This window comes from Manihot esculenta, chromosome 14 (genome assembly GCF_001659605.2).
Source record: "Manihot esculenta cultivar AM560-2 chromosome 14, M.esculenta_v8, whole genome shotgun sequence".
In the NCBI taxonomy this organism is placed as follows: Eukaryota; Viridiplantae; Streptophyta; class Magnoliopsida; order Malpighiales; family Euphorbiaceae; genus Manihot; species Manihot esculenta.
In genome coordinates this window covers 13,881,021-13,905,959 of record NC_035174.2, presented here as the reverse complement: position 1 = coordinate 13,905,959, position 24,939 = coordinate 13,881,021, and the positions used below count along the sequence as shown (strand labels likewise).

Below are 24,939 nucleotides of genomic sequence, written 5' to 3'. Positions count from 1 at the left end.
CTCTAATCCCTAATATCTAATTAATCCCTAATCCCTAATAAAATTAACCCTAATTCCTAATTCCTAATTTGTAATCTCTAACCCTAATTCCTAATTAATCCCTAATTCATAATAAAATTAACCCTAATCTCTAATTCCTAATCCCGAATTCCTGATCCCTAATTCATAATCCCTAACCCTAATCCCTAATTTTAATCTCTAAAATAGCGATCAATCAGCGACCATTTTATTTTTAAAATTTTAATTTAATTTTTAATTAAATTTTATTTTATTTAAAATTTTAAATTAAGTAATTTCAATTCGGTATATAAAACGACGTCGTTTTGACAATTTAAGGGATGCTCTAACCTAGGGATGTAAACGGGTAGGGTACCCGTGAAAATTAAACTACCCGAACTCGAACCCGATTTATATTAGTAATATCTGAACCCGTTTCGAACCCGATTAAAAATTAATTTAAACTATCCGAATCCGTCCCAAACCCGATTATTATTATCCGAATAAAATCCGAACCCGTTTAATCTTATATATTTTAATTAATAATTTATATAAAAAATATTTTTCATTAATAATTTTCATTTAAAAAATATAATATTTCTAAAGAATATTTAAATTTAAATTTTTAAATAAAAATATATAAAAAAAATTTATAAATATTATTATAAAATATATTTTTTTATATTATATTAATTATTTATATAAATGGATTCGGGTAATGGGTACCCTGTACATAAAACCCGAATCCGATCTGAACCCGCAACGGGTATTATTTTTAAAACTCAAACCCAATTATAACTACCCAAATCCGTCCTATTAGAGTTCGGTCAGATCGGATATTCGAAAATACCCGATCCGTTTACATACCTACTCTAACCTAATTCCTAATCCTAATCTCTAATCCCTAATATCTAATTAATCCATAATCTTAATTGTACTATTAAAGGCAAAATTAATAAAAATATAATATAAAACATTTTAAATAATATAAACTATAAAAATAAAATCTTAATTGAAAGATAAAAAATAAACATAAATAAACAAAACTGCAATCAAAATAACCCATAAAACCCAACCCTAAATCTCTCTCAACTCTCAAAGTCTACTGCCGCCCTCCCCTCCCCCATTCGGCCTCTACGTCACTCGTCTGGTGCGCCTCCCGCCGATCGTGCTCCACGCTGTCAACGTCGTTTCTGCGTTCGGTTCCTGCTCTTCTCCGCCGCTTCCTCTGCTCCAGTCTTGCTGTCCGGTGCTGCTCCTCGCCGCGTCCTCGGGCACTGCAGGTTTGTGAGATCTATTTATTTCTTAAATTTGTGAAAATATTAAGATTTATGTGAAGTTTTCGTTTGTGAGATTATTGAAAATTATTTGTAATAAAGATTATTGTGAACGGACTGAGAGTGGGACTTTCGGCCTGACTTTCGTCTCTGGAGTGGGACTTTCGGCCGCCGAAGGTGCCGCCGAAAGTGCCCTGTCCAGCCTTTTCAAGGTTGTTTTCTATGCATGTTTAAGTGATGTTCTAGGGGGTTTTTGGGCAGTTGTTTATGAGTTGTTTAGATGTGTTTGGCACCTCATTCGAGTCCACCTATGTAGGATCGGACCCGAGGGATCGAGGAGGCCATCAGCGTTAGCAGTTGCAGAGTCAGTCCAGCATCTGCTAGAGGTGAGTAGAACTAAACTTAATCTTTTATATACAAAATCTAATGCCTAAAGCATGTTCATGCATCATGATTACATGTAATAGGATTGATTGCACTAGTTTCACGAATATGGCGCATTGCATTATTTGATGTTGATTCAGGAGGTTTGGACCAAGGCGACTTCAATAGCCCATTTCTGTCATTGAGTCTTGGGTAAGTCCTTTGAGAGCCGGACAAGTACATATAGGAAAGTCCCTGTGAGCTCTCTGTGGACTAGGTACCCTGTCATGTATGTGAAAGTCCTGTGTGAGCTCCTTTGGGGGAGCCGGGCACCGACAGAGGGAATTTTGAGGTCATGTCCGATCCTTGAGAGTAAAGGCTGCTAGCAAAAAGGAACTCTCAAAAACAATCCGTGGGGAATATTTATTTCCATGAACCCCGAGACGGACAAGATGCAGTTATGTGATTTCTTTGTGTTATGACGCATTTCATGAGAGCATGTAATTAATGAACTGTTTTCTCTGTTTCTACTCACTGGGCTTTTTAGCTCACCCCTCTCCCCTAACCCCAGTGTTGCAGGTTTGAGGTTGATCGGGAAGTCTCAGAGCAAAGGTTAAGCTTATGTAATAGTTATAGATTAGTAAGCTTTTAGTGTGGACATGTATTATAAATGGAGATAATGATTTGTAAGAGAATGTAATGTAAAGTAGAGCAGAGTTATGTTTATGGATTAGAAATGTGCTTGGCCCTAAGACTTGGTTAGTCACTGTTCAATACATGATGTATGTAATGTTTTAGATGTTGAGTTGTGTTGAACTAATCTTGTGGCATGTGTTGTTTACCACGTTATGTTATGGATGAGGACCCTAGTAGAGGTCTTATGTTTGTGGTTTGATGCATGCACAGGTTAGGTTCTAGTTCTTTGGATGTATCCCAGCTTGATGTATGTTATGTTGACCCGGCTAGAGTTTTGAGGGCTCTAGAAAAGAGGGTTTCTTTATGTTTCCAGTTATGTTGCATACAGGACAAGCTCGGTTTATACATCATATGTTTCAGTTTTTATGTTAAAGTTTTGTTCATGTATGGGATTTGACCAGGTGATAGGAGGTATGTTTGGCTTGCTACGGGTCCCGGCGGCCTTAAGCCGATCTGGATCCTAGCGCCGGTGGCGGTTCGGGCCGTTACAGAGGGGTATCGGTTTCCAGGTCGTTACACCTTCAAATTAATTTTTTCCATTGTAATTTTTAATTGCCATATGCCCATATCATTGACTATGTAATTCTTGATATTTGCAATTGAGAATGGTTGTCATGAGCTGATTTTTCTTTTCTCTTCCGAGTTATAATTCAATTCTATCCCCCCCTTTTCATGTTTTATTTTTTTCTCACCTTTTCTTGCATCCTCTTTCCATTTTAATAAAACGAAAGCCAAGGTGTTGGGGATTTTCATTTCACCATAGTGCATGTTTTAGGAAACATACATTATTGATTATACCAGGCTAACATAGGTCTGTTTAAATGCTGCATATGCTCTAATTTGGACAAAACGAGGCTCAATTGCTCAATCTTGAATTATGTAAAGGTCTACTTATGCCAAATCGAAACATGAGCACCCAGTTGTCTTTGGTGGGATTGAATAACCTAAGAAGCTGATAGAATTTCTCCTTAACATAAGAAACAACCATATTGATATTATCTGGCATCAAGAGCTCAATTCGAAGCTATTATAGTTTTTAATCCAAACTGAACATCATCTTACAGAGGCTTTCTGGAGCATCTTTGCTAATACTAGCAAATAAGCAAGACCTAAAAGGTGCTCTGACACCAGATGAAATTGCTAAGGTACTGATTTAAATATTGTAATTTGTAGGTCATTTTTCTTTCTTGGACCAACTTGAAGTTTGTTGTCCTTTTTCCATGTTATTACTGTGCTGCTCATTGTCCTGAAATATTCACTCTCCCGGTGTAGTTGTGAACTTTAATTTGATATTTGAGCATGTGTGTCAACTTGTGAATCTTGCTTTCTCAATTATGTCATCAGGTGTGTTTGTTTCAGCAGCTATTAATGATGTTAGGCACGTGTATTCTGTTTCTTCCTATTCTATTTTAAATCCTATTATATTTGATCAGAACGGGGCAAAGAACATTTCACGGTTTAATGATTACGGAAGTCGACTTGATATGCATATATTTTTAAATATCTATAACTTTCCAGTATTTGGGCAATGAAAGAAGAATGGTTCAAAATGGTTAAGCATGCCTTAGTATCTTGACCTTACACTTCCAACATAATCAGGTTAAAGCTACTATATATATATATATATAATTTTTTTGTTTCCATTTTCTTTTCTTCCAAAGTTATTATGTCTGATTTATAGCCTTGCTTTCGTCTTTTGAAATTCTAAAATGGAGTTTGCAAAACTTCTGCAGGTACTAAACCTGGAGAATATGGACAAAATCAGGCATTGGAAAATCGTGGGCTGTAGCGCATACACAGGGGAGGGGCTGCTTGAGGGATTTGATTGGTTGGTTCAGGACATGATGATACCTTAGGATCTAGTCAACATTAAGCAATAGAGTTAGGTTTTTTTTATTGGCCCTCTCAGAGAACTGATTAAGGTCCATTTGTACTGTTTTATTAACTATCTTATTGTTGTGGAATTTAGTCAAGCTGTGAATTCGACAAAAAAAGAAAAAAGTCAAGCTGTGAAACTTTTTGGGTCAATAGTATTATTAAAACTTTCAATGGGAAGTTTGGGTCAATATTAGTGACTAATCAGCCATAAAAGCAAATTAAATAATAAATATTTTTTTGATTTTACTATTAATTTGCAACGAAATAACGACCAAATGCTCTTTTTTGAGGTGATCAAATAATAACGAAATAGCGATCAAATTAGCGATCAAAACAGCGATAATTTCGCGATCAAAATTTAGCAATCAAAAAATGGTCGCTGATTGGTCACTATTTAGTAATACTTAATTTGCCATGACACCAAATTAGCGACCAAAAAATGGTCGCTGATTGGTCGTTATTTTGTAATACTTAATTTGCCATGACACCAAATTAGCGACCAAAAAATGGTCGCTGATTGGTCGCTATTTTGTAATATTTAATTTGCCATGACATTAAATTAGCGACCAAAAAATGGTCGCTGATTGGTCGCTATTTTGTAATATTTAATTTGCCATGACACCAAATTAGCGACCAAAAAATGGTTGCTGATTGGTCGCTATTTTGTAATATTTAATTTGCCATGACACCAAATTAGCGACCAAAAAATGGTCGCTGATTGGTCGCTACCAATTTTCAGATTGTCGCCAAAAATTTAGCGACCGGCCAAACACCGACCATTTCATTTTGGTCGCTAAATGGTCGCTATTTCTTAATAGCGACCAAATTCTGCCTTTTGGTCGCTAAATCACTGTTTTTTTGTAGTGAGATGTTTTGATGGTACAAATGAAAGTGACATCTATATTTCTGGAATAAGTGGTACAGAAACAACACAAGGACCCAGAGTTGGTGAAAATAGCAAGATCGATTTAGTAAGATAAGAATGGTGAATTCAGGTTTGATAATAGAGGGATTTTCCATTATGAAAACAGATTATAGGTACTAGATGACATAGGACTGAAAGGAGACATTATGAGAGAAACTCATAATGGCAGGTACAATATTCACTTTGGAGCCATCAAGATATATTAGGATATGAAGAAAGTGTATTGGTAGCGTTCTATGAAGAGAGAAATGGCTCAGTTTGTGTCTGCTTGAGATGTGTCAGAGAGTGAAGTTGGAGGATCAGAAGCTAGCTGGAATGCTCAACCCACCATCAATTCTAGAATGGAAATAGGAGCACGTGACAATGGATTTTTATAGTGGGATTACCAGTGACATCCAATAAACACGACTCTATATTGGTAATAGTGGATAGAATGACCAAATCTGCTCATTTATCCTTAGCAAGAGTAGTTACTCTATAGACAAGCTGGCACAAATATATGTGGAGGAGATCATCAGGTTGCATGGGGCTCCAGTTTCTATAGTATCAGATAGGGGACCCCAGTTTACCTCCAGATTTTGGCGGAGTCTACAGAATGCTATGGGTATTAGTTTAGATTTCAGTACTGTTTTTCATCCAAAAACTAATGGACAGTTAGAAAGGATCATCCAAACCATAGAAGACACGTTGAGACTGTGTGTGTTAGACTTTGGTGGTTCTTGGAAGCAACATCTATCATTGGTTGATTTTGCTTATAATAACAGTTACCATGGTAGTATCGGATAGCTCCTTATGAAACTTTATATAGGAGAAAATACAAATCATCTCTTTGTTGAGAAGTAGGAGAAAGGGCTTTAGCAGGGTCGAAATTAGTAGAGATTAGCAACAAAGTGGTGTCCATTATCAAAGAAATAATCAAAACAGTTGTGAATAGGCAGAAGAGCTATAAAGACATTCGTAGAAAGCAAGTTGTATTTCAAGAGGGAGATATGATATTACTTAAGGTGTCTCTTATGAAAGGGGTGATTTATTTTGAAAAGAAAGGTAAACTAGCTCCAAAGTACATCGAATCCTTCGAAATCTTGAAAAAGATTTTAAATGTATCTTACAAGTTAGATTTATCTACTTCTATGGAAAGAATTCATCTGATTTTCCATATTTCTATGTTATGAAAATTCATGTCTAATCCAGATAAGTTTGTGTTGAGTCTGATGTGGAGATCCTAGGAGATCTCACCTATGTTGAGCAGCCAATACGAATTATAAATACGCAGATCAGAAAGCTGAGAAACAAGAAAATCACAATGGTGAAAGTTTTATGGAATCACCACAATATGGAAGAATGTACCTGAGATACTAGAGAGTCGATGTTTAGGCAATACCCTCATCTCTTTTGAAGTAAGTTGTTAAATAGTTTTATGTACTTCTTTGATGTTTATGCTATGTGTTTTATATATATGCTTAAACATGCGAGGATAAATGATCTTAAATGGGAAGAATGTAATACATAAATTCCAGTGTCAAAATTATAAATTTCCGATGGAATCTCCATTAGAATCTAGAATTTTGAAACTAAAAATCTTAGAAGGGTAATATTGGTCTTTTATAAAATGAATTTTTAAGTAATTTGAAAATGTGTTTAAAAAATGTTTTAGAAAATTTTAAGTTCGGCCTCCGAAGGTGGCTTTTCCAGCACACCTATAAATTGAGCTCAATCTGAAATTGGAGAGAGGTTCTCTCCCTTTTCAGGCAAAGGTGAGTCCATGACAAACTCTTGATGTTTACACTTCATTCCTCTATAAATCTTTCAGAACTTCATGATTTTATCTTTTGTTTTGAAGATCAAGGTTAGTTTTGAGGATTGAAACACCTTTAAAGCTCTCCCTATTTTTCCTTCCCAAGTGTAATCTAAGCTGAATCCTTTAAGATGATCGGCTTAGGAGATAGTAGAGGCCAACAGTGAAGTAATTGCTTCAGAATAAGGCTTGTGTCTATAAGTGATAAGTACAATTAAACTAAACTATTATTTTAATCGAATTAAATGCTTTTAAGCATGCTCACATCACGAATGCCATGTATACTGAATAAGTTGTTTATATGTATTGCATATTTAACTGTTACTGTGGATGTATATTGGATGATCCACTAGCCCTCAAGTATAATATGCTATATTATGTATGACAGGAAAATCCAGGTCGAGATTCATTAGAAGCCTCTAGCATTATGTAAGAGAAAGGCCAGGGTGCCCATTCTACACCCTTGACATTATGTATATATTATGTTTAAGAGAAAGTCTTGATAAGTACCCGTTGTCGATCGGGTACTATTGAAATTTTATGGAGGATTACTGATGACAAGTCCATCTTGTTGTGATTTACCTGTGTTATGATGCATACATTGAGCATATATTTTATTAAACTGTTTTATGTCGTGTTTCTACTTACTAGACTCTAGTAGCTTATCCATTTTTTCTAATCCCAGGTTTGCAGGATCAGAGTTAGTATGAGAGGTCAACAGTGTCCTTGGTATAGCTTTTCATGTAATAGTTTAGTTGTGGACATGTAATGCATTATGATTTAGAATTATGTTTTGACCGAGTTTTCTTTTATGATCCATCTCTCAATGATCTTATTAAATAAAAATTTTAAGTTTAAATTATTTTTGAACCAAACTGTAGTATGTAACGATGACTACACTGAAGTATTTGATAAAAATTCTAGAATAGATTTATATTTTCAGTTATGGATGTATGCACATATCCAGTTTATTTTATGTCATGATACTATTTTATGTATATTTTCAAGATTATGTGGGGCTGTATCAGATGTTATAAGATATATAGTAGGTTTGCTATGGGTTCCGACGACCTTAAGTTGATTTAAACTCTAGCGTCAGCAGCAATCCAATTTTCAGATTGTTACAGATAGGATGGAGCTAAATGGTTTCTTAATCGCATATGGCCCATGGAAAGAAGAATTAGGAGAAGAAATGCTATAGATCCTTGAAATTGCTACTATTAAAACTTGCATATGATTCTTCATTAAGTCGAAAAGCTATAGATCTCTAGACTTGCTATCCAAAGGAAGAATACTCGATGCAAAGAACTAAGTGCTCCAATTATAGATTTAAGAGAACACCCACAATTAAAAGCATATCAATAAAAAAAAATTAAAATAAAAGAAAAATTAAAATAAATGAAAAATAAAGGCCAACCCAAATAGAGAGGGAGAGACCACGCTATGATAGTTAAAATAAAAATTTCCTCTATTCAGAGTAAGAGAAAATATAAGAAATTTTTGATTTGAACCAACAGACATAAAAAAGCAAAAGAAAAAATTGAAAGAATGGGAAATATTTGCCAGTACTTGATCAATTATGAACCAAGTTATAAATAAATGAGTCCTCCATTAAAAAACATGAATCATTTCAATATTTTTTGAGTTCATAATAAATTAAGTCTAGATAGATGAGAGAAAATCTCTTTTTTGAAGATTCTAAACTTGGTGTATCCGTCCCTAAATCTATGCAATATTAACCAATAATAATAAATTTATATTATTTTTTTTAAATGTAATGGGTCCACATTCCAATCTCCATAGTGCACAAGTGCATCATCAAAGCGACAATTGTACCAAAATCCCAAATAATCCAATTGCCCATTCATTCACATCAGCATGCTCTTATTTTAATTCTTATTTTATATTAACCTATATTATCCTCTCCTTCTCCTTCCTCAATTAGGCCAAAAAGTTAGTCTCTTGTTAGGCCTGATGCTGACGTGCTACAAGCTTCTTGTAATCTTGCTTACGTGTTATTTTACACGTGATACATGTTCACTGTCTATTGGCTGTATGTTACATTGTCAAACATAGGCGCCAAACGTTCCTTTCACTTCCTCAACGGCAGTTGGGTACAGTACTTTATTTTTTTTTGTTTATTTAGCTATATACAATGTTTATACTTATGGAAAAATATATTTTTTTTATTATAAAAAAATATTATTGTCTACTCTGAAGTGAGATCAAGATTTAGAAAAAAATAGCCTATCAAATTATTTTCGAGCATATCGATTCAACATTGAAAGTTCTAGTCCGGTAATATAAAGCAAGCCGGATTAATTATGCGTCGCGTGTTCAATAGAAAATAATTTAATCCATTGACATGACACGGAATAAGAGAACAAGTTCAATCACTCTATATCTACGGATTTCAATGATTGAGACAGGTATTCGTCAATGGAGAATAAAAAAAAATATATAATTCTCATATTAAATTTATATATTTTTAAATTTCAGAATATCAATGTGTTTGGAATATAAAAAATTCAGTAAATTAATTTTTTTATCAATTTTAATATTTGAAAAAACATAATAAATAAATATGTTTTTCTTACTTAAAAGATTCATTTTAAACAAAACCTCATTGGCTGTTATGTAACGAAAACCTCATTGTTTAGTTTTCTTTACGTATTAATATTACTTCAAATCTGCTGTTTAATTATCTTCTCAAGCGCATGGTGATGCATGCATTTCTATGCTTGGAAGCCAGTTTCTTCTGTCCTTTCTAGCTCAAAGAGAATGAGAAGCAAAACGGGTTCTTGTAAATCTTCCCTGTTTAATTTTCTTTCTCTGATTATTGTCTTCTTGGTGGTTTCTGGAGAAGAGAATGCTCAGCAACTACTTGTTAAGGAGAGAATTTCTTTGCTTTCTTTCAAATCCAGCGTCGTATTAGATCCTGAAGGAGCTCTTAAGAGCTGGAACTCCTCGAACATTCATGTATGCAATTGGACAGGAGTTAAATGCAACAACTCCAGCAGTCAAATAGTCCAGCTTGATCTTAGTGGCTTGTCACTTAGAGGCAGGATTTCTCCAGCTCTAGCTAATCTTTCTTCTCTGGTGATTCTTGATTTGTCAGCAAACTTCTTTTCAGGCCAAATTCCAGCAGAATTGGGGTATCTGTCCAAACTGAGACAACTCAGTTTGTCATGGAATCTTCTGGAAGGAAAGATTCCTTTTGAGTTGGGTTTCCTTCACCAATTAGTGTATCTTGATTTGGGAAGTAACAGGCTTGGTGGTGATATTCCTGAACCAATTTTTTGTAATGGGTCATCTTCTTTGGAGTATATAGACCTTTCCAACAATTCTTTGAGTGGTGAAATCCCTTTAAAGGTTGAATGTGCACTTAGAGATTTGAGATTTCTTTTGCTTTGGTCAAATAAACTAGTGGGTCATGTTCCTCAAGCTCTTTCCAACTCCTCAAAACTTCAATGGCTTGATTTGGAATCAAATAAGCTAAGTGGGGAATTGCCATGTAAGGTGTTTAATAAAATGCCACAGTTACAGTTCCTCTACTTGTCTTATAATGACTTTGTTAGCCATGATGGTAACACCAATCTTCAACCTTGGTTGGCTTCTTTAGCTAATTCCTCTAGCTTTCAAGAGCTTGAATTAGCAGGAAATAATCTCGTTGGAGAGATTCCTCCTATTATTGGTGATCTTTCTACCAGTCTTGCACAGATTCATCTAGATGAGAATCTTCTCTATGGCTCTATACCTCCTGAAATTTCAAAGCTAGTTAACCTCACCCTCTTGAACTTGTCTAGTAACCTTTTGAATGGCACCATCCCTCCTGAACTGTGTCACTTGGGAAAATTAGAGAGAGTTTATTTGTCAAATAATTCACTCTATGGTGAAATTCCTGCTGCTCTTGGTGGTATTCCCCATCTGGGTCTTCTTGATTTGTCCAAAAACAAGCTTTCAGGTTCAATTCCAGACAGTTTTGCTAATCTTTCCCAGTTAAGAAGACTCTTGCTTTATGAAAATCAGCTCTCAGGAACCATCCCACCAAGCCTGGGAAAATGCATCAATTTAGAAATCCTAGACCTTTCTCATAATCAAATTTCTGGAATAATTCCAAGTGCAGTTGCAGGATTGAGAAGCTTGAAATTGTACTTGAATTTGTCTAGCAATCACTTAGAGGGTCCTTTACCACTAGAGTTGAGTAAAATGGATATGGTGCTAGCAATTGATCTATCTTCAAACAATCTCTCAGGCACCATTCCTACTCAGCTTGGAAGTTGCATTGCATTAGAGTCCCTTAACATTTCAGGCAATATGTTAGAAGGTCCTCTTCCTGCTTCAATAGGGCAGTTGCCTTATCTTAAGCAACTTGATGTTTCTTCTAATCAATTGAGTGGTGAAATTCCAAAGTCTTTGGAGGAATCCCCATCGCTCAAGCAGCTCAACTTCTCTTTCAACAAGTTCTCTGGCAATGTTTCTGACAAGGGTGCATTTTTTTCTCTGACAATAGACTCCTTCTTAGGCAATAAAGGCCTATGTGGCACAATAAAAGGCATGTCAAGATGTAGAAAAAAACATGCCTATCTTTCTTTTATCTTTCCTGTGCTCCTATCTCTACTGTTTGCCACTCCTTTCTTGTGTATGTTCCTAGTATTCAGGTCAAGATTCAGAAGGCAGTTGGCGATATTCAATCAAAAGAACTTGGAAGATGAGGATAAAGAAACAAAAGAGCTTAAGTATCCAAGAATCTCATATCAGCAACTCATTGAAGCTACTGGTGGATTTAGTGCTTCAAGCCTGATCGGTTCAGGCCAGTTTGGTCATGTCTACAAGGGAGTTCTTCAAGATAATACAAGGATAGCTGTCAAGGTATTGGATTCAAAGGCAGCCAGGGAACTTTCAGGAAGTTTCAAAAGAGAATGCCAAGTGCTAAAGAGGGCAAGACATAGAAATCTGATAAGAATCATCACAATATGCAGCAAACCTGACTTCAAAGCTCTTGTCCTTCCACTAATGTCAAATGGGAGCCTGGAGAGGTATCTTTACCCAACCAATGGATTAAACCATGGCTTGGATTTGGTTCAGTTGGTAAGCATATGTAGCGATGTGGCCGAAGGTGTGGCCTATTTGCACCATTATTCTCCTGTTAGAGTTGTGCACTGTGACCTGAAACCTTGCAATATTCTCCTGGATGATGACATGACTGCTCTGGTAACCGATTTCGGAATAGCAAGATTGGTTAAAGGAATTGATGAGAGTAGTACTTCAAGAAATGATTCAGTATCCTTTAGCTCAACAGATGGCTTGTTGTGTGGATCTCTTGGCTATATAGCTCCAGGTAATAATCTTTATTGATATTAGTTTCTTAATTCTTATACCTTAATAATCACTGATATAATATAGAATGATTCCTTGTCTATGCAGAATATGGAATGGGCAAGCAAGCTTCAACACAAGGAGATGTTTACAGTTTTGGGGTCCTCCTGCTAGAAATTGTAGCAGGAAAACGTCCCACAGATGTTCTTTTCCATGAAGGTTCAACCTTGCATGAGTGGGTGAGGAGTCACTACCCACAAAAGCTCGACTCGATTATTGAAAGAACAATACTTAGAATTGCTCCAGCTTCCATTCCAGCTTACTGTAAGAAAATATGGAGTGTTGTTATTGTGGAATTGATTGAGCTTGGTCTTATGTGCACACAATACAATCCTTCTACTAGACCAATCATATTAGATGTTGCCCATGAAATGGCTAGGCTAAAGCAGTTTCTTTCTAACCCTCCTTCACTGCTTATTGAAGAAGAAGAAAAGCATCATCCAAGCTAGTTACTTCAAGATTAAATTAAGCCAAGGAGAGATGATATTCTTATGTAGAGTGTTGTAACAATCAACTCACAAATAATAAAAGTGATTAAAAATAATTACAACTACTAATTATTTTTCTTCTCTCTCCTAACCCACGTGCACTCAACCACTCACAATTTGGCCTGCATTTCACTTACCAGGGCAAAGCACAAATACTCTATCAACCATTTTAGTATTACACCCTTCAATCCTAATCTTACCAAATTTAAAAATAATATATATATATAAATAAAATATCTACCTTTTATAATCATCCATCAATAAATCTTCCAACTTAAAGTATTTCACTGAAATTATGAGTTTTTATCTATTAAAAAATAAAATTTTCAACTCTAATTAAAAAAAAATATCTCATTAAGATTATGAGTCAAAAATCTAACATGGAACCATTCATAAAACAATTATTTTGATAATTTTATGTCTAACAAAAAATTTCTCACTTTTTGAATTTTTTTTTTTTTTCATTTGGCTTCCATTCGAATTTCAATATAAGATTTCATAGTTCTCAAGATGATGGCCTCTGTATTAGTAAGCTATTTACCCTCTGCTGGAGTAGGTTTTTTAAGCTAATGGAAGATTTTCGAAGGTTTAAAAATAAGAAAGTGGGATTTTTAAGGTAAGGTTTTTGAAGGTTATTAAAGTTTTCAATTTCAATTCATCAATCAAGAAGTTTTTTTAAAAAAAACCTTTAAATATTTTTAAAATTTTTTGTCTTTTTAAACCATAAAAATTTAAATTTCAAAAATAATGAAAAATCTTACTTATAGAACCATATTTTAAAAAATTTTACTTTACTCTATCTCTTCCTAATCAGAGAGAACGCAAAAATATTTATCTATTTAATTATTATTATTAAAAAATTATTATTTAATTATTTAATTTTTTTATTTTAAAAAATATATTAAAATATGCTGATGATTTAAAAAATAGTCTTTCGTTTACTATTATGTATTTTACAAAAAAACTTATTAGTTGATGTTTTAAATTTTTAAAATGTTTATTAATTAATCTTTCTATATCAAAAATATTTTAGATTTTTTTATAATATTTAATGGTTATTTAAATATTAAAAATAAAAAGAGACTAATTAGTAAACTTTTAAAATATAAAAAATATTTTAATGCATTTTTCAAAAGAATATTTTAATACATTTTTCATAATTGAAACATCAAATTAGTAAATTTTTCTATATCATAGAAACTAAATAGTAACAACAGCTTCCATCCAAAAACTGGCAAGTTTATCACCTATGTTACATTCGGTACCCGATTTTAGCGTAACTGTTTCTATTGCAAAAACTGCCAAATCCATCACCCTTGTTACATTTGGTACCCGATTTCGGCCTAATAGCTTGCATCCAAAAAACTATCAAGTCTATCACTCATGTTACATCCGGTGACCGATTTCGGCATAACTGCTTCTATCGGAAAAACTGCCAAGCTATCACCCATGTTACATCCGGTGCCCGATTTCGGCGTAACTGCTTCTGTTGCAAAAACTGCCAAATTTATCACCCATATTACATTTGGTATCCGATTTCGGCGTAACTGCTTCTATCGCAAAAATTGCCAAGTCGTACATTTTAAAAGTTTAACCAACCAAATCCGGCTTTCAAGGGTTATTTAATATAATAATAGATATGCAAAGATTTGTTGAACTCTGAATCATAATTCGACTAATAACTATGCATTCATTTATCAGTCTCTTTCTCTCTTAAAAATATCAGCAAACTGTTTGTGGTGAGCAGCACAGCGATTTCCTTAATGCACTGAAGCCTCTTTTAGCCTACCTTCTGACAATGAAATTTGCTTTAACAAATGCCCTAAGTGGTAGGTGATAATCAATACCTTTTTATCACTTGCATTAGAATATGAAGACAAAATCTCTAGACCATTGTGTTTGCTGCAGTAGGTCAAATTCTCCATAGAAAAAAAAATTAAATAAATTAAGAATTTGACATTTAAATTACCTAATGAGGAGGCCACTATTGGTTTCGCACATTGGCATCTGAAAAAAAAAACATCTATGAATAAAATCGTTGTATTTATTGATAAAAGTATTCGAATATTAAAAAAAATTAATATATATTATTAATTAAGACAGAAATAAAATTTTGATTAAACTTTTTTTAGTGTCAATATAATAACTATGAACTCGAAAAGCGATGAGCAGTATTCGATTCAAATCGAAAAAATCGATTGAACCGAATTAATTTAAAAATTCGGTTTAGTTTTTTTATTTATTTCAGTTCCATTCAATTTTTAATTTTAAAAATTTTGGTTATTTCAGTTCGGTTCGATTTTGATTAAAAAAAATAAAAAACCTAATCGAACCGATTTAGTGACAATAGTATATTATTTTTAATAATATATAGAGATTAAATCGTTAAAATATTCTAATTAAATTTTAAAATATTAAAAATAAAGTGTAAAAAATAATTTTTTTTTAAAATTCAAACCAATCAAACCGAAACGAATCGAATCAGATTGGTTTGGTTCAATTCGATTTCTAACTAAAATTGATTCGGTTCGATTTTCATAAATACTAAAATTTTGATTTTTGACTTATTCAATTCCGTTTGATTTTGAACCAAATTGAATTAAATCGGTTTGGTTCGATTCAATTTTTAACTAAAATTAATTCAGTTTGATTTTTGTAAATACTAAAATTTTAATTTTTAATTTATTCGGTTCGATTCAATTTTAAACCAAATCGACCGAATGATCACTCTAAGCGAAATGACAAATGAGTTGGATATTTTCGGCAATTAATATTCGTGACAAATTCAGGTGAGGTTTATTGACATATGCATGTGTTTAGATTGAAATTAGAGTAGTTTGATTCACTTAAATCTCTAATAAAAGCCAATGATTCTTCTGCTTCCATCTATCAAAACAACAACATTGAAAGCCTGTTTGGCATTATGGTTAAGCGGTAGAAAAACGTTTTTTTTTTTAAACATCATTTTAAATGCTTTTAAAGAAGATATTGTTTTATTGATATAATTCATATTAAGTATAATTATAAATTAATTTTAATATTCTTCCACTAATATACTTAAATAAGTATATTTATTAATAGAAAACAAATCTTGATACTACAAAAGTTTTGTTATCCAATAAAAATCAATTACTAACACTTTTAGTTATGAATTTGAGTTTATCACTATGTTTATTGTGATAAGATAATAGGAGTTATTTTGGTGATAAGGTGATAAAGAATTATCATTTACACACTGTGTGGACATTAAAATTTCTTATAGATTCCGTATAGAATATATTTATAAGTAAATAAGTAGAATATTCGTAAAAATTAAACTATTCAAATTCGATTTGTATTAGTAATATCTGAATCCGTTCTAAATTCAATTATTATTATCTGAATAAAATTTGAATTAGTTTAGTTTCGTATATTTTAATTGATAATTTATATAAAATCATTTTTCATCAATAATTTTTATTTAAAAAATTTAACAAATAGAACCTGTTTAATCTTTACATCCTTAACAAGAAAATGGGCAGCAAAGAATTTCATAATGTTACATTATTGTCTTTGATGAAAGTATGCACAAATAAAAACAACCTTAAAAATTTTTGGGTGTTTATGCTATCCTTGACTTCAACCTCAATCTTTTCATAAACTTGCACCCAAGTTAGCTAAATGTATATTTATGGGGTACGGTAAATTGCACAAGGGGTTTATCTGCTTGAATATCTCCACAAATAGTTTCTAATCTCACATCATGTATTGTTTCATGGGCAGATATTTCCATTTGCTGAGAAAAGTGTCAATTCTCGCTGATTATGTTGCCCATGCCACGAGTAGTCCTTAGATCTTGCTGCCTCAGCCTATTCTTAATTCAAATAATGAGTCGAGTATTCTTGGACTTGCACCCCTATGCACACTCCCTGTCCGTCCCTTCTCAACATGCCGAAACGTTGGTCCATGCTTGATATGACCAACATGTAATGGTCCCATATGTGCCCAATCATAATATTTTGCCATCCCCTAACCAATAGCAGCTGACTCGTACTCATCCTATGGTAACTCGGACATAAATGGGCAAATTGAAACCAAAGACATACCTTACTAATACCTCAATTTTGGTGCCCACATGCTATACTCAAGCAATACAACAAAAGAAAACGGCCTAAGAGCTCAATGCTAAATCAAAATAGGGATATTGGATTCAGTGTTACTCAATTTTAATATATATTAACATTTCAATAAATTTTAATTTTTCCATTCAATGCTCTTTTAACTAAGGAACTAAAAAGGTATATAGTTCTAAATACATCGTATGTGTTTAAATTTAATTTTTTTTTTAAATTTTTAGTTAATTTGAGAATTAATGTCCAGTAAACTTATATGACTTTTAATTTCAATATAAAAAATATTTAATGGTGATTTTACATCTCTTATCAGAATTAATGGATAAAATAAGCTCTGTTAGTGTAATATTGATTTATAATCTTATAGAAAAGTATAATTAAGGCCTTTTAATCATATATGTCTCCTACTATTTTTATTTTAGATCCTATACTTCTATGATAGGAAATAGAAATTCTAGTTGGATGATTTCTAGCGGGTGATTGAATTTTCATAAACTATCACAAATCTTAAGCTATATCCGATATTGGACCTATGATATCTATGAGTGAGTAACACCTTTCTTATTGCATTTTATGCGAGACTCAATCAATAAACTTGGCTCTTAATACTCAAGACCTCAGGTACATCCATTATTAGCCTATCTTACATAAATTAAATTAAGCCTGTAATACCCGGCTAGACTCCGATCTCGGAATTTCAACTTTCCGATCTCGGAATTTCAACTTTCCGACGGAATCTCCGTTGGAATCCGGAATCTCGGATATCGGAATATCCTAGAAGGGTAAAATATGCTTTTACAAAATGATTTTCATGATTTTAATGGTTAGTTTTGAGTTAAAGTTTTAAAAGAAGAAAAGAAAATGCTTTGGAAGGAAAAGCCAGGTTCAGCCGCCGAATCTCACTTTCGGACGCCGAACATGGTGTAGTTGCGGAAGCTCTTTTGGCCCCCGAAGGTGGTCTGACCAGCCACCTATAAAAGGCCCCGTGTCCGAAAATAGGCGAGTTTTCTTATCCATTTTCGGGTATAGGTGAGATTCTGTCCTTCCATGGTTAATTTTATGTTTTTCTTCAAATCCTTCAAGTTTTTGATAAGTTTTTACCTTGTTTTGAATATTTTTAAGCTAAGACCAAAGTTTTGAAACTTGGAGACCTCCGGAGCTCGTTTCCTCCTCATCTCCAAGTTGGGTCACGCCTACCTTCGATCTTCAAGAAGTAAGTATAGATGCATACCTTTTTACATGTTTTAAGTAAGTTTTAAAAGGGGCTAAGGGTATTTAATGCATGTTTTGGTTAGATCTAAAATGTTAGGGTTTATGTTAGCTTTATGCTTAATGTTATGTTTTGTTATTGTTTGTTGGGGTTTAGACTAGTTTTTATACCCCTTATGCATGTTAGAGTGAGTGTGCATGTTTTGAGGAGAGGATGTGAGGATTTGAGAAGTTTTGGAGGCTGAATGCATGAGGCGGAATCGGGTTCTGCCGCCGAACCTGCCTGTGGAGGTAGTCTTTGGCCGCCTAACCTCCCCCTGAAAGATTGGACTTTCGGCTCTGGAAGGGAGTTTTGGCCGTCGAACCTGCCCTCGAAGGTTAGTGACTTTCGGATCTGTGAAGGCCTTCGGCCGCCGAACCTTGCCCCTGAAAGTGCTTGACTTTCAGATCTATCGGGGCTTTCGGCCGCCGAACCTGCTGCCGAAAGTCCTCTGCCCAGCCTTCCTTTGCTTGATTTCTATGCATGTTTTATGATGTTTTAGGGGGGTTTTTGGGGAGATGTTTAGAGTCTTTATAAAGTATGTTTGGTCCCTCATTTGAGTCCACCTGTATAGAATCGGACCCGAGGAACCAAGGAGACCAGCAGTGAGTTAGCTGTTCCAGTGTCAGCCAGAGGTGAGTAGAACTAAATTGATCTATTGTTTTTAAGTAATCAAACTTTTGAGCATGTTCATGCATCACGATTGCCATGTTTATAGGATGTTTGCATTAGAATTCACGAATATGATGCATTGCATAATTTATTATTGTTGTGGATAGATATTGGATGATCCACTAGCCCTCGATATGATATGATATGATATGATATGGAAGTCCAGGTGTGGCCTGCACTATGCCCCTGGCACAGTTGGATATGTTATGTTATGTTATGTTAAGCGAAAGTTCTGAGGAACTCCCGTTGTGGGCCGGGCACATTGGATATGTAGAGGGTTACTGGTGACAAGTCCATCATTGATGTGAATTGTTTGAATTGTGATGCATTTCATGAAAGCATATGTTTATTAAAATGTTTTTACTGTTCTGCTCACTGGGCTTTAGTAGCTCACCCCTTTCCCCTAACCCCCAGGTTTGCAGGATCAGAGATAGATCGGGGAAGTCACCAAGGTTGATGGTATATGTTATGTAATAGATTAGTAGTGGACATGTAATGTATTTTGGATTAGTATTATGCTTGGCCCTAATATTAGTTGAAATCTCTTTTGTACATGATCTTTATGTAAATGTTTTTAAATATGATGTATGTTGAACCAAGCTTGATGTATGAGATGTTGACCCTATTAGAGCATTTGATGAGGGCTCTAGTATGGGGTTTTATGTATATAGTTTTGATGCATGCACAGGTCGAGTTTGGTATATGAAAATTTTAAGTTTTTATGAAAATGTATGATCATGTATGAGATTTTATCAGGTATACAGGATGCATAGTTGGCTTGTTACGGGTTCCGGCAACCTTAAGTCGATCTGAATCCTAGCGCCGGTAGCGGTCTGGTTTCCGGGTCGTTACAAAGCCCATTGAGCCAGTGAATGTGCCAAGTTACTTAATGAACTTAGGTACATCCAACGTTCTAATGTTGCCCATTTAGCCCTTTACACATCCACAACATCTTGTACTTAATAATTATCTCAAGAGGACATTAAGTCAATTATGTCACCATTATATAACCATAGTCGCATCTGTAACGACCCGGAAATCGGACCGCTACCGGCGCTAGGATCCAGATCGGCATAAGGCCGCCGGGACCCGTAGCAAGCCTAACATACATCCTGTATACCTTTTAAATCCCATACATGATCAAACATATACATAAAACATTAAACTTTTTCTTTTATTTACCAAGCTTAACCTGTGCATACATAAACTCATAAGCATAAAACCCCACACTGGAGCCCTCATCAAATACTCCAATGGGACAATATATCATACATTAGTGTGGCTTACATAAACATCAATAAAACATTTTATTAAAGGATCATGTACCAGAAAGGGATTAACCAACATACTAGGGTCAAGCACAACTCTAATCCTCAATACCATTCCTTACATTACATTACATTACTATACTTTATATTACAATGTCTTTCTCATGTCCACAGCTAGCTATTACATAAAACATGACTTTACTCTTGTTGACTTTCTGATCTATCCCGTACCTGCAAACCTGGGGGATTAAGGGAATGGGGTGAGCTACTAGAGCCCAGTGAGTAGAATAGTAAAACATTATATTTAAAATTTATGCTTTCATGAAATGCATCACATCACAGACAATTCACATTAAAGATGAACTTGTCACCGATAGCCCTCTACCTTTCCATTAGTGCCAGAACGTGGAATGGGTCCTAGTCTTTCTCTTACATAACATATCATAACATTCCAAAGTGCCAGGGACGTAGAATGGGTCTTCCTGGACTTTCTCTTACATAGTGCCAGAGACGTAGAATGGGTCTTCCTGGACTTCCGTACCGTATCATCATCATATCATAACATATCATCTCATACAAGGGCTAAAGGATCATTCAATGTTCATCCACATCAACAACATAATATGCAATGCAGCATATTCGTGAATTCTAATGCAAACAACCCTATATATATCATGGCATTCGTGATGCATGAACATGCTTGAAATTTATTTGCTTTGAAACATAAGGAGTCATTCTACTCACCTCAGGCTAGCTCTGACAAGACACTGAAGCAGCTATCTCACTGCTGGGGTCCTCGGTTCCTCGGGTCCGAACCTACACAGGTGGACTCAAATGAGGGACCAAACATACATGAACATGACTCTAAACTACTCCCCAAAAACCCCCTAAAACACCTTAAAACAATCATAGAAAACATGCACAGGAAGGCTGAACATGGCACTTTCGGCGGCAGGTTCGGCGGCCGAAAGTCCCTCCAGAGCCGAAACTCAGCCACTTTCGGCGGCACCTTCGGCGGCCGAAAGTGGTTCCAGAGCCGAAACTCTTGCATGTTCGGCGGCACCTTCGGCGGCCGAAACTCCCTTTCAGAGCCGAAAGTCCAACTTTCGGGGGCAGGGTTCGGCAGCCGAAAGCTTGCCTCCACAGGCAGGTTCAGCGGCCGAAAGTCCTTCGGCTGCCAAACCTGAGTTCTTCCAAAGGGCAGAACTCAGCCTCCTCATGCACATTTTGCCTCCCAAATCATTCAAACATGCATTTAGCTATTCTACAACATGCATACACAAGCAAATAAGCATATAGGGGTTTCAAACTATCCTAAACCCCTACACAAACACATATAGCAACTCAAACAACATACATTATCCATAAACTCAACATTAACCTAAACATGCATTTCTACTCCATAACTCCTCAAAACTTGTTTAAAACATACTAGAAAGGTCAGATCTAAGCTTACCTCTTGAAGATCGAGAGGAGAGACGATCCTAACTTAGAGATAGGAGAAATCTAGCTCCTTGGACCTCCAAGCTCCAAAACTTGCTCTTAGCTTCAAAAATCTTCAAAACCAAGTTAAAACTTGTTAAAACTTGAAAGATTTGGGGAAAATCATTAAAACCAACCATGGGAGGGCATGGACTCACCGTTGGCCGAAAATAGGGGAGAAAGCTCGCCCATTTTCGGCCATGGATCCTTTTATAGGTGGCTGGCCAGGCCACCTTCGGAAGCCGAAAGTGATTCCAAAACTCATGCATGTTCGGCGGCCGAACATGAGGTTCGGTGGCCGAACCTTGATTTCCCTCAATGGTCTTTTTCATTCAAAACTCAATTTCTTTCTTACTTAAAACCATAACATATATGAAAACATTTTATAAAAACATGTTTTTACCCTTCTAGAGGTTTTCGACATCCGAGATTCCACCGGACGGTAGGAATTCCGATACCGGAGTCTGGCCGGGTATTACATTCTCCCCTCCTTAAGAACATTCGTCCCCGAATGTTCCTCAAACTAGCACATGCATAGCATTAAACATAAACATACATACAAAACTGACAGGAGCGGTTGTCGAAGCCGGTCAAAAATAACCTTCTTGGTTACCTACAAATACAACTGTAGACAGTGGTGAAGGATCGTATCCACAGAGAATTGATTACCTATTTATTTTATCTTAATCAAGACCAATCAAACCAACGGAAAGCACAAGTGAAGGCAAGTAATTGCAAATAGAACAAAAGTAAAGTGCAAGGAAAGTAAAAAGGGGGTTATTGAGATGATTTGATTAACAACTAATGAAAGCAATTAAAACAGCAAGTAATTAAAATAAAAGAGGAAATCAATAAGAGAAAGGTCTAGTTGAAGATATGGATCCACTTTGGTTGTTTGGGTTGATCATAGAAACATGATTATCTTGATTGAATCAATAGGTTGGTTATGGGGGTGGAAGACGCTTCTCACCACCATGTCTTTCCTTATGAACAAATTGATTAGGGAACGTCCTCTAACCAATTACTAATCAACAAATTGCCAAGGAACGTCCTTGGGCCATAGGCATCAAAACAATTACCAATTGCATGAAGAACAAGAAAGATCCAAACCCTAACTACTCAAACGCATGAGATGATGTTAGATCATACAATTGCTTGGCTTTTACACCAAGTGTTCTTAGATCAGAATATTTCCAGCAATTACGGACTAACAAATATCCTAATCAACAATCAATTAACTTTGCAATCAAGAATCAAGTGGCCAATTTGATCAAAACAACAAAGCAACCTTAGAATTAAGCACAATTGCATGAATATTGAATAAATCAAAAGTAAACACTTTATGTTCAGATCTCACAACCCTTTAAACAACCTTAGTTTCAACCAATCCTCAACTAGAATGAAGGGTTTCAGCCACTCATGGCTGAACCAAAACAGAAAATAAAAGAAAAGAAGAAGAAGATGAAGAACTAAGGTGGAGAGAGAGCCTTGGAGAGGCTTGCCGAATTCTTGGAGAAGTGGTGGAACCAAAAGTCTTTCTTCTTGTCTTCTTGAAGCCTTTAAATATGTCTTGAGAGGCTGCCTAGGGTTTGGTGGCAGTCCATGAGTCTTTTAGAGGCTGTCCAAAGTGCCCTTGGTGTTGCATGTGCCTTGGTTGTGCATGAGTGAAGGCAAAAACGAGTCACATGTGATGGGAGGCAAGTGGGGGCACTTTGGTCTTTTCATAGCTGTCCAAGATCCTCAAGATGCTGTACATTAAGTCCAAGAGATTCCCCATGCACTAATCAGGAAGATGGAGCCTTCTTAGGAAACTTGAATGAAGTGGGAAAGATGTGATCTTTGGATTTGGTTCATTTAATGAGCTAAATCTTTGAGATCCAATAATTAAATGTGAATCTTGAAGATTTGGATCTTAAGATACTTCCCTTAATTGGCTCCTCAAATATGGCAACTTGGGATATGGCTTCTTGAATAAGGAAGGAATGCATTAGAGCGCATTTTCGGCTGCCTAAATTGAGTTTCGGAGGCTGGACTTCGGTTCTGGTCTGAAGGTTCGGCGGCCTAAGGTTGGAGTTCGGCGGCCGAAGGAGGCCGACTTTCGTCTCTGGAGCCAATGTTCGGCGGCCGAAGGTGCCGCCGAAGGTGGGGCAGTTTCGTCTCTGGACTGGGCTTTCGGCCGCCGAAAGTGCTGCCGAAGGTGGCTTTTCCAGATTTTGCACTTTTGAGCGTTTTTAAGAGCATTTTCTCTTGAATGTCCCTTTTCACCTAATATCTGCAAAACATGATTAAAACCACAAAATTAGGTAGAAAAGATGTAAATAGACACCAAGAATATCATGATAATATGGGCTAATTTATGCTCTATCAAAAACACAAAGCACTCACCTTAGAAGAGATGAGGATATTGCTGGAGCATGGACTCCCGTGTCTCCCAGGTACACTCTTCGATGTTGTGGTGATTCCAAAGGACTTTCACCATCGGAATTTCCTTGTTTCTTAGCTTTCTGATCTGGGTGTCTAGGATCCGCATCGACTGCTCAACATAGGTGAGATCTCTAAGGATCTCCACATCAGGCTCACTAAGAACCTTGCCCGGATCCGACATGAACTTCCGTAGCATGGAAACATGGAAAACTGGATGGATTCTTTCCATTGAAGCAGGTAAGTCCAACTTGTACGATACATTCCCAATCTTTTGCAAGATTTCAAAGGGTCCGATGTATCGTGGAGCTAACTTACCCTTCTTCCCAAACCGAATCACCCCTTTCATCGGAGACACTTTGAGCAATACCAAATCCCCCTCCTGAAACTCTACTTGCCTTCTGCGGATATCTGCATAAATCTTTTGCCTACTCACAGCAGTCTTGATCCTTTCTCTGATTATGGGCACTACTCTGCTGGTGATCTCTACTAGCTCAGGCCCTGCTAAGGCCCTTTCTCCAACTTCCTCCCAACATACCGGTGACCTGCACTTCCTTCCATACAAAGCTTCATATGGAGCCATCCCTATGCTAGCATGATAACTGTTATTGTAGACAAACTCCACCAAAGGTAGATGCTGCCTCCAAGAACCGCCAAAATCTAGCACACACATTCTGAGCATATCTTGTATTGTCTGGATGGTCCTCTCTGATTGTCTGTCAGTCTGGGGATGGAAAGCAGTGCTGAAGTCTAACCTGGTACCCATAGCACTCTACAGACTCCGCCAAAATCTAGCGGTGAACTGGGATCCTCTATCAGACACTATTGAAACAAGAGCCCCATGCAATCTGACCACTTCATCAACAAACACTTGCGCCAATTTGTCCACAGAATAGCCACTCCTGACAGGGATGAAGTGAGCAGATTTGGTCAGTCT

General features: G+C 35.8%; 1 protein-coding gene and 1 long non-coding RNA gene across 3 annotated transcripts; both read left to right on the top strand.

Annotated features, from left to right (window-relative positions):
- The first annotated feature begins 2,857 nt into the window (after positions 1–2,857).
- On the top strand, positions 2,858–4,464 carry LOC122721699. 2 transcript variants are annotated; one of them, XR_006348429.1, is made up of 2 exons: positions 2,858–3,478; positions 4,067–4,464. It is a non-coding gene; the product is annotated as an uncharacterized LOC122721699 (long non-coding RNA). The 2 variants fall into 2 exon arrangements; XR_006348430.1 differs by having other exon boundaries at positions 2,858–3,932.
- Positions 4,465–9,628: 5,164 nt separating this feature from the next.
- On the top strand, positions 9,629–12,949 carry LOC110600361 (putative leucine-rich repeat receptor-like serine/threonine-protein kinase At2g24130). Its single transcript, XM_021737203.2, has 2 exons — positions 9,629–12,272; positions 12,359–12,949. The coding sequence occupies exons 1-2, from the start codon at positions 9,659–9,661 to the stop codon at positions 12,757–12,759; spliced, it is 3,015 nt and encodes a 1,004-aa protein (XP_021592895.1). The 5' UTR covers positions 9,629–9,658; the 3' UTR covers positions 12,760–12,949.
- Positions 12,950–24,939: the final 11,990 nt, after the last annotated feature.

What these genes read in the sequence shown, in the direction of transcription:
- LOC110600361 (XM_021737203.2), top strand. Translation starts at nt 9,659, where the DNA reads ATGCATTTCTATGCTTGGAAGCCAGTTTCTTCTGTCCTTTCTAGCTCA. An exon ending in TCTTGGCTATATAGCTCCAG is followed by an intron (nt 12,273 to 12,358) that starts GTAATAATCTTT and finishes TTGTCTATGCAG; the next exon opens with AATATGGAATGGGCAAGCAA.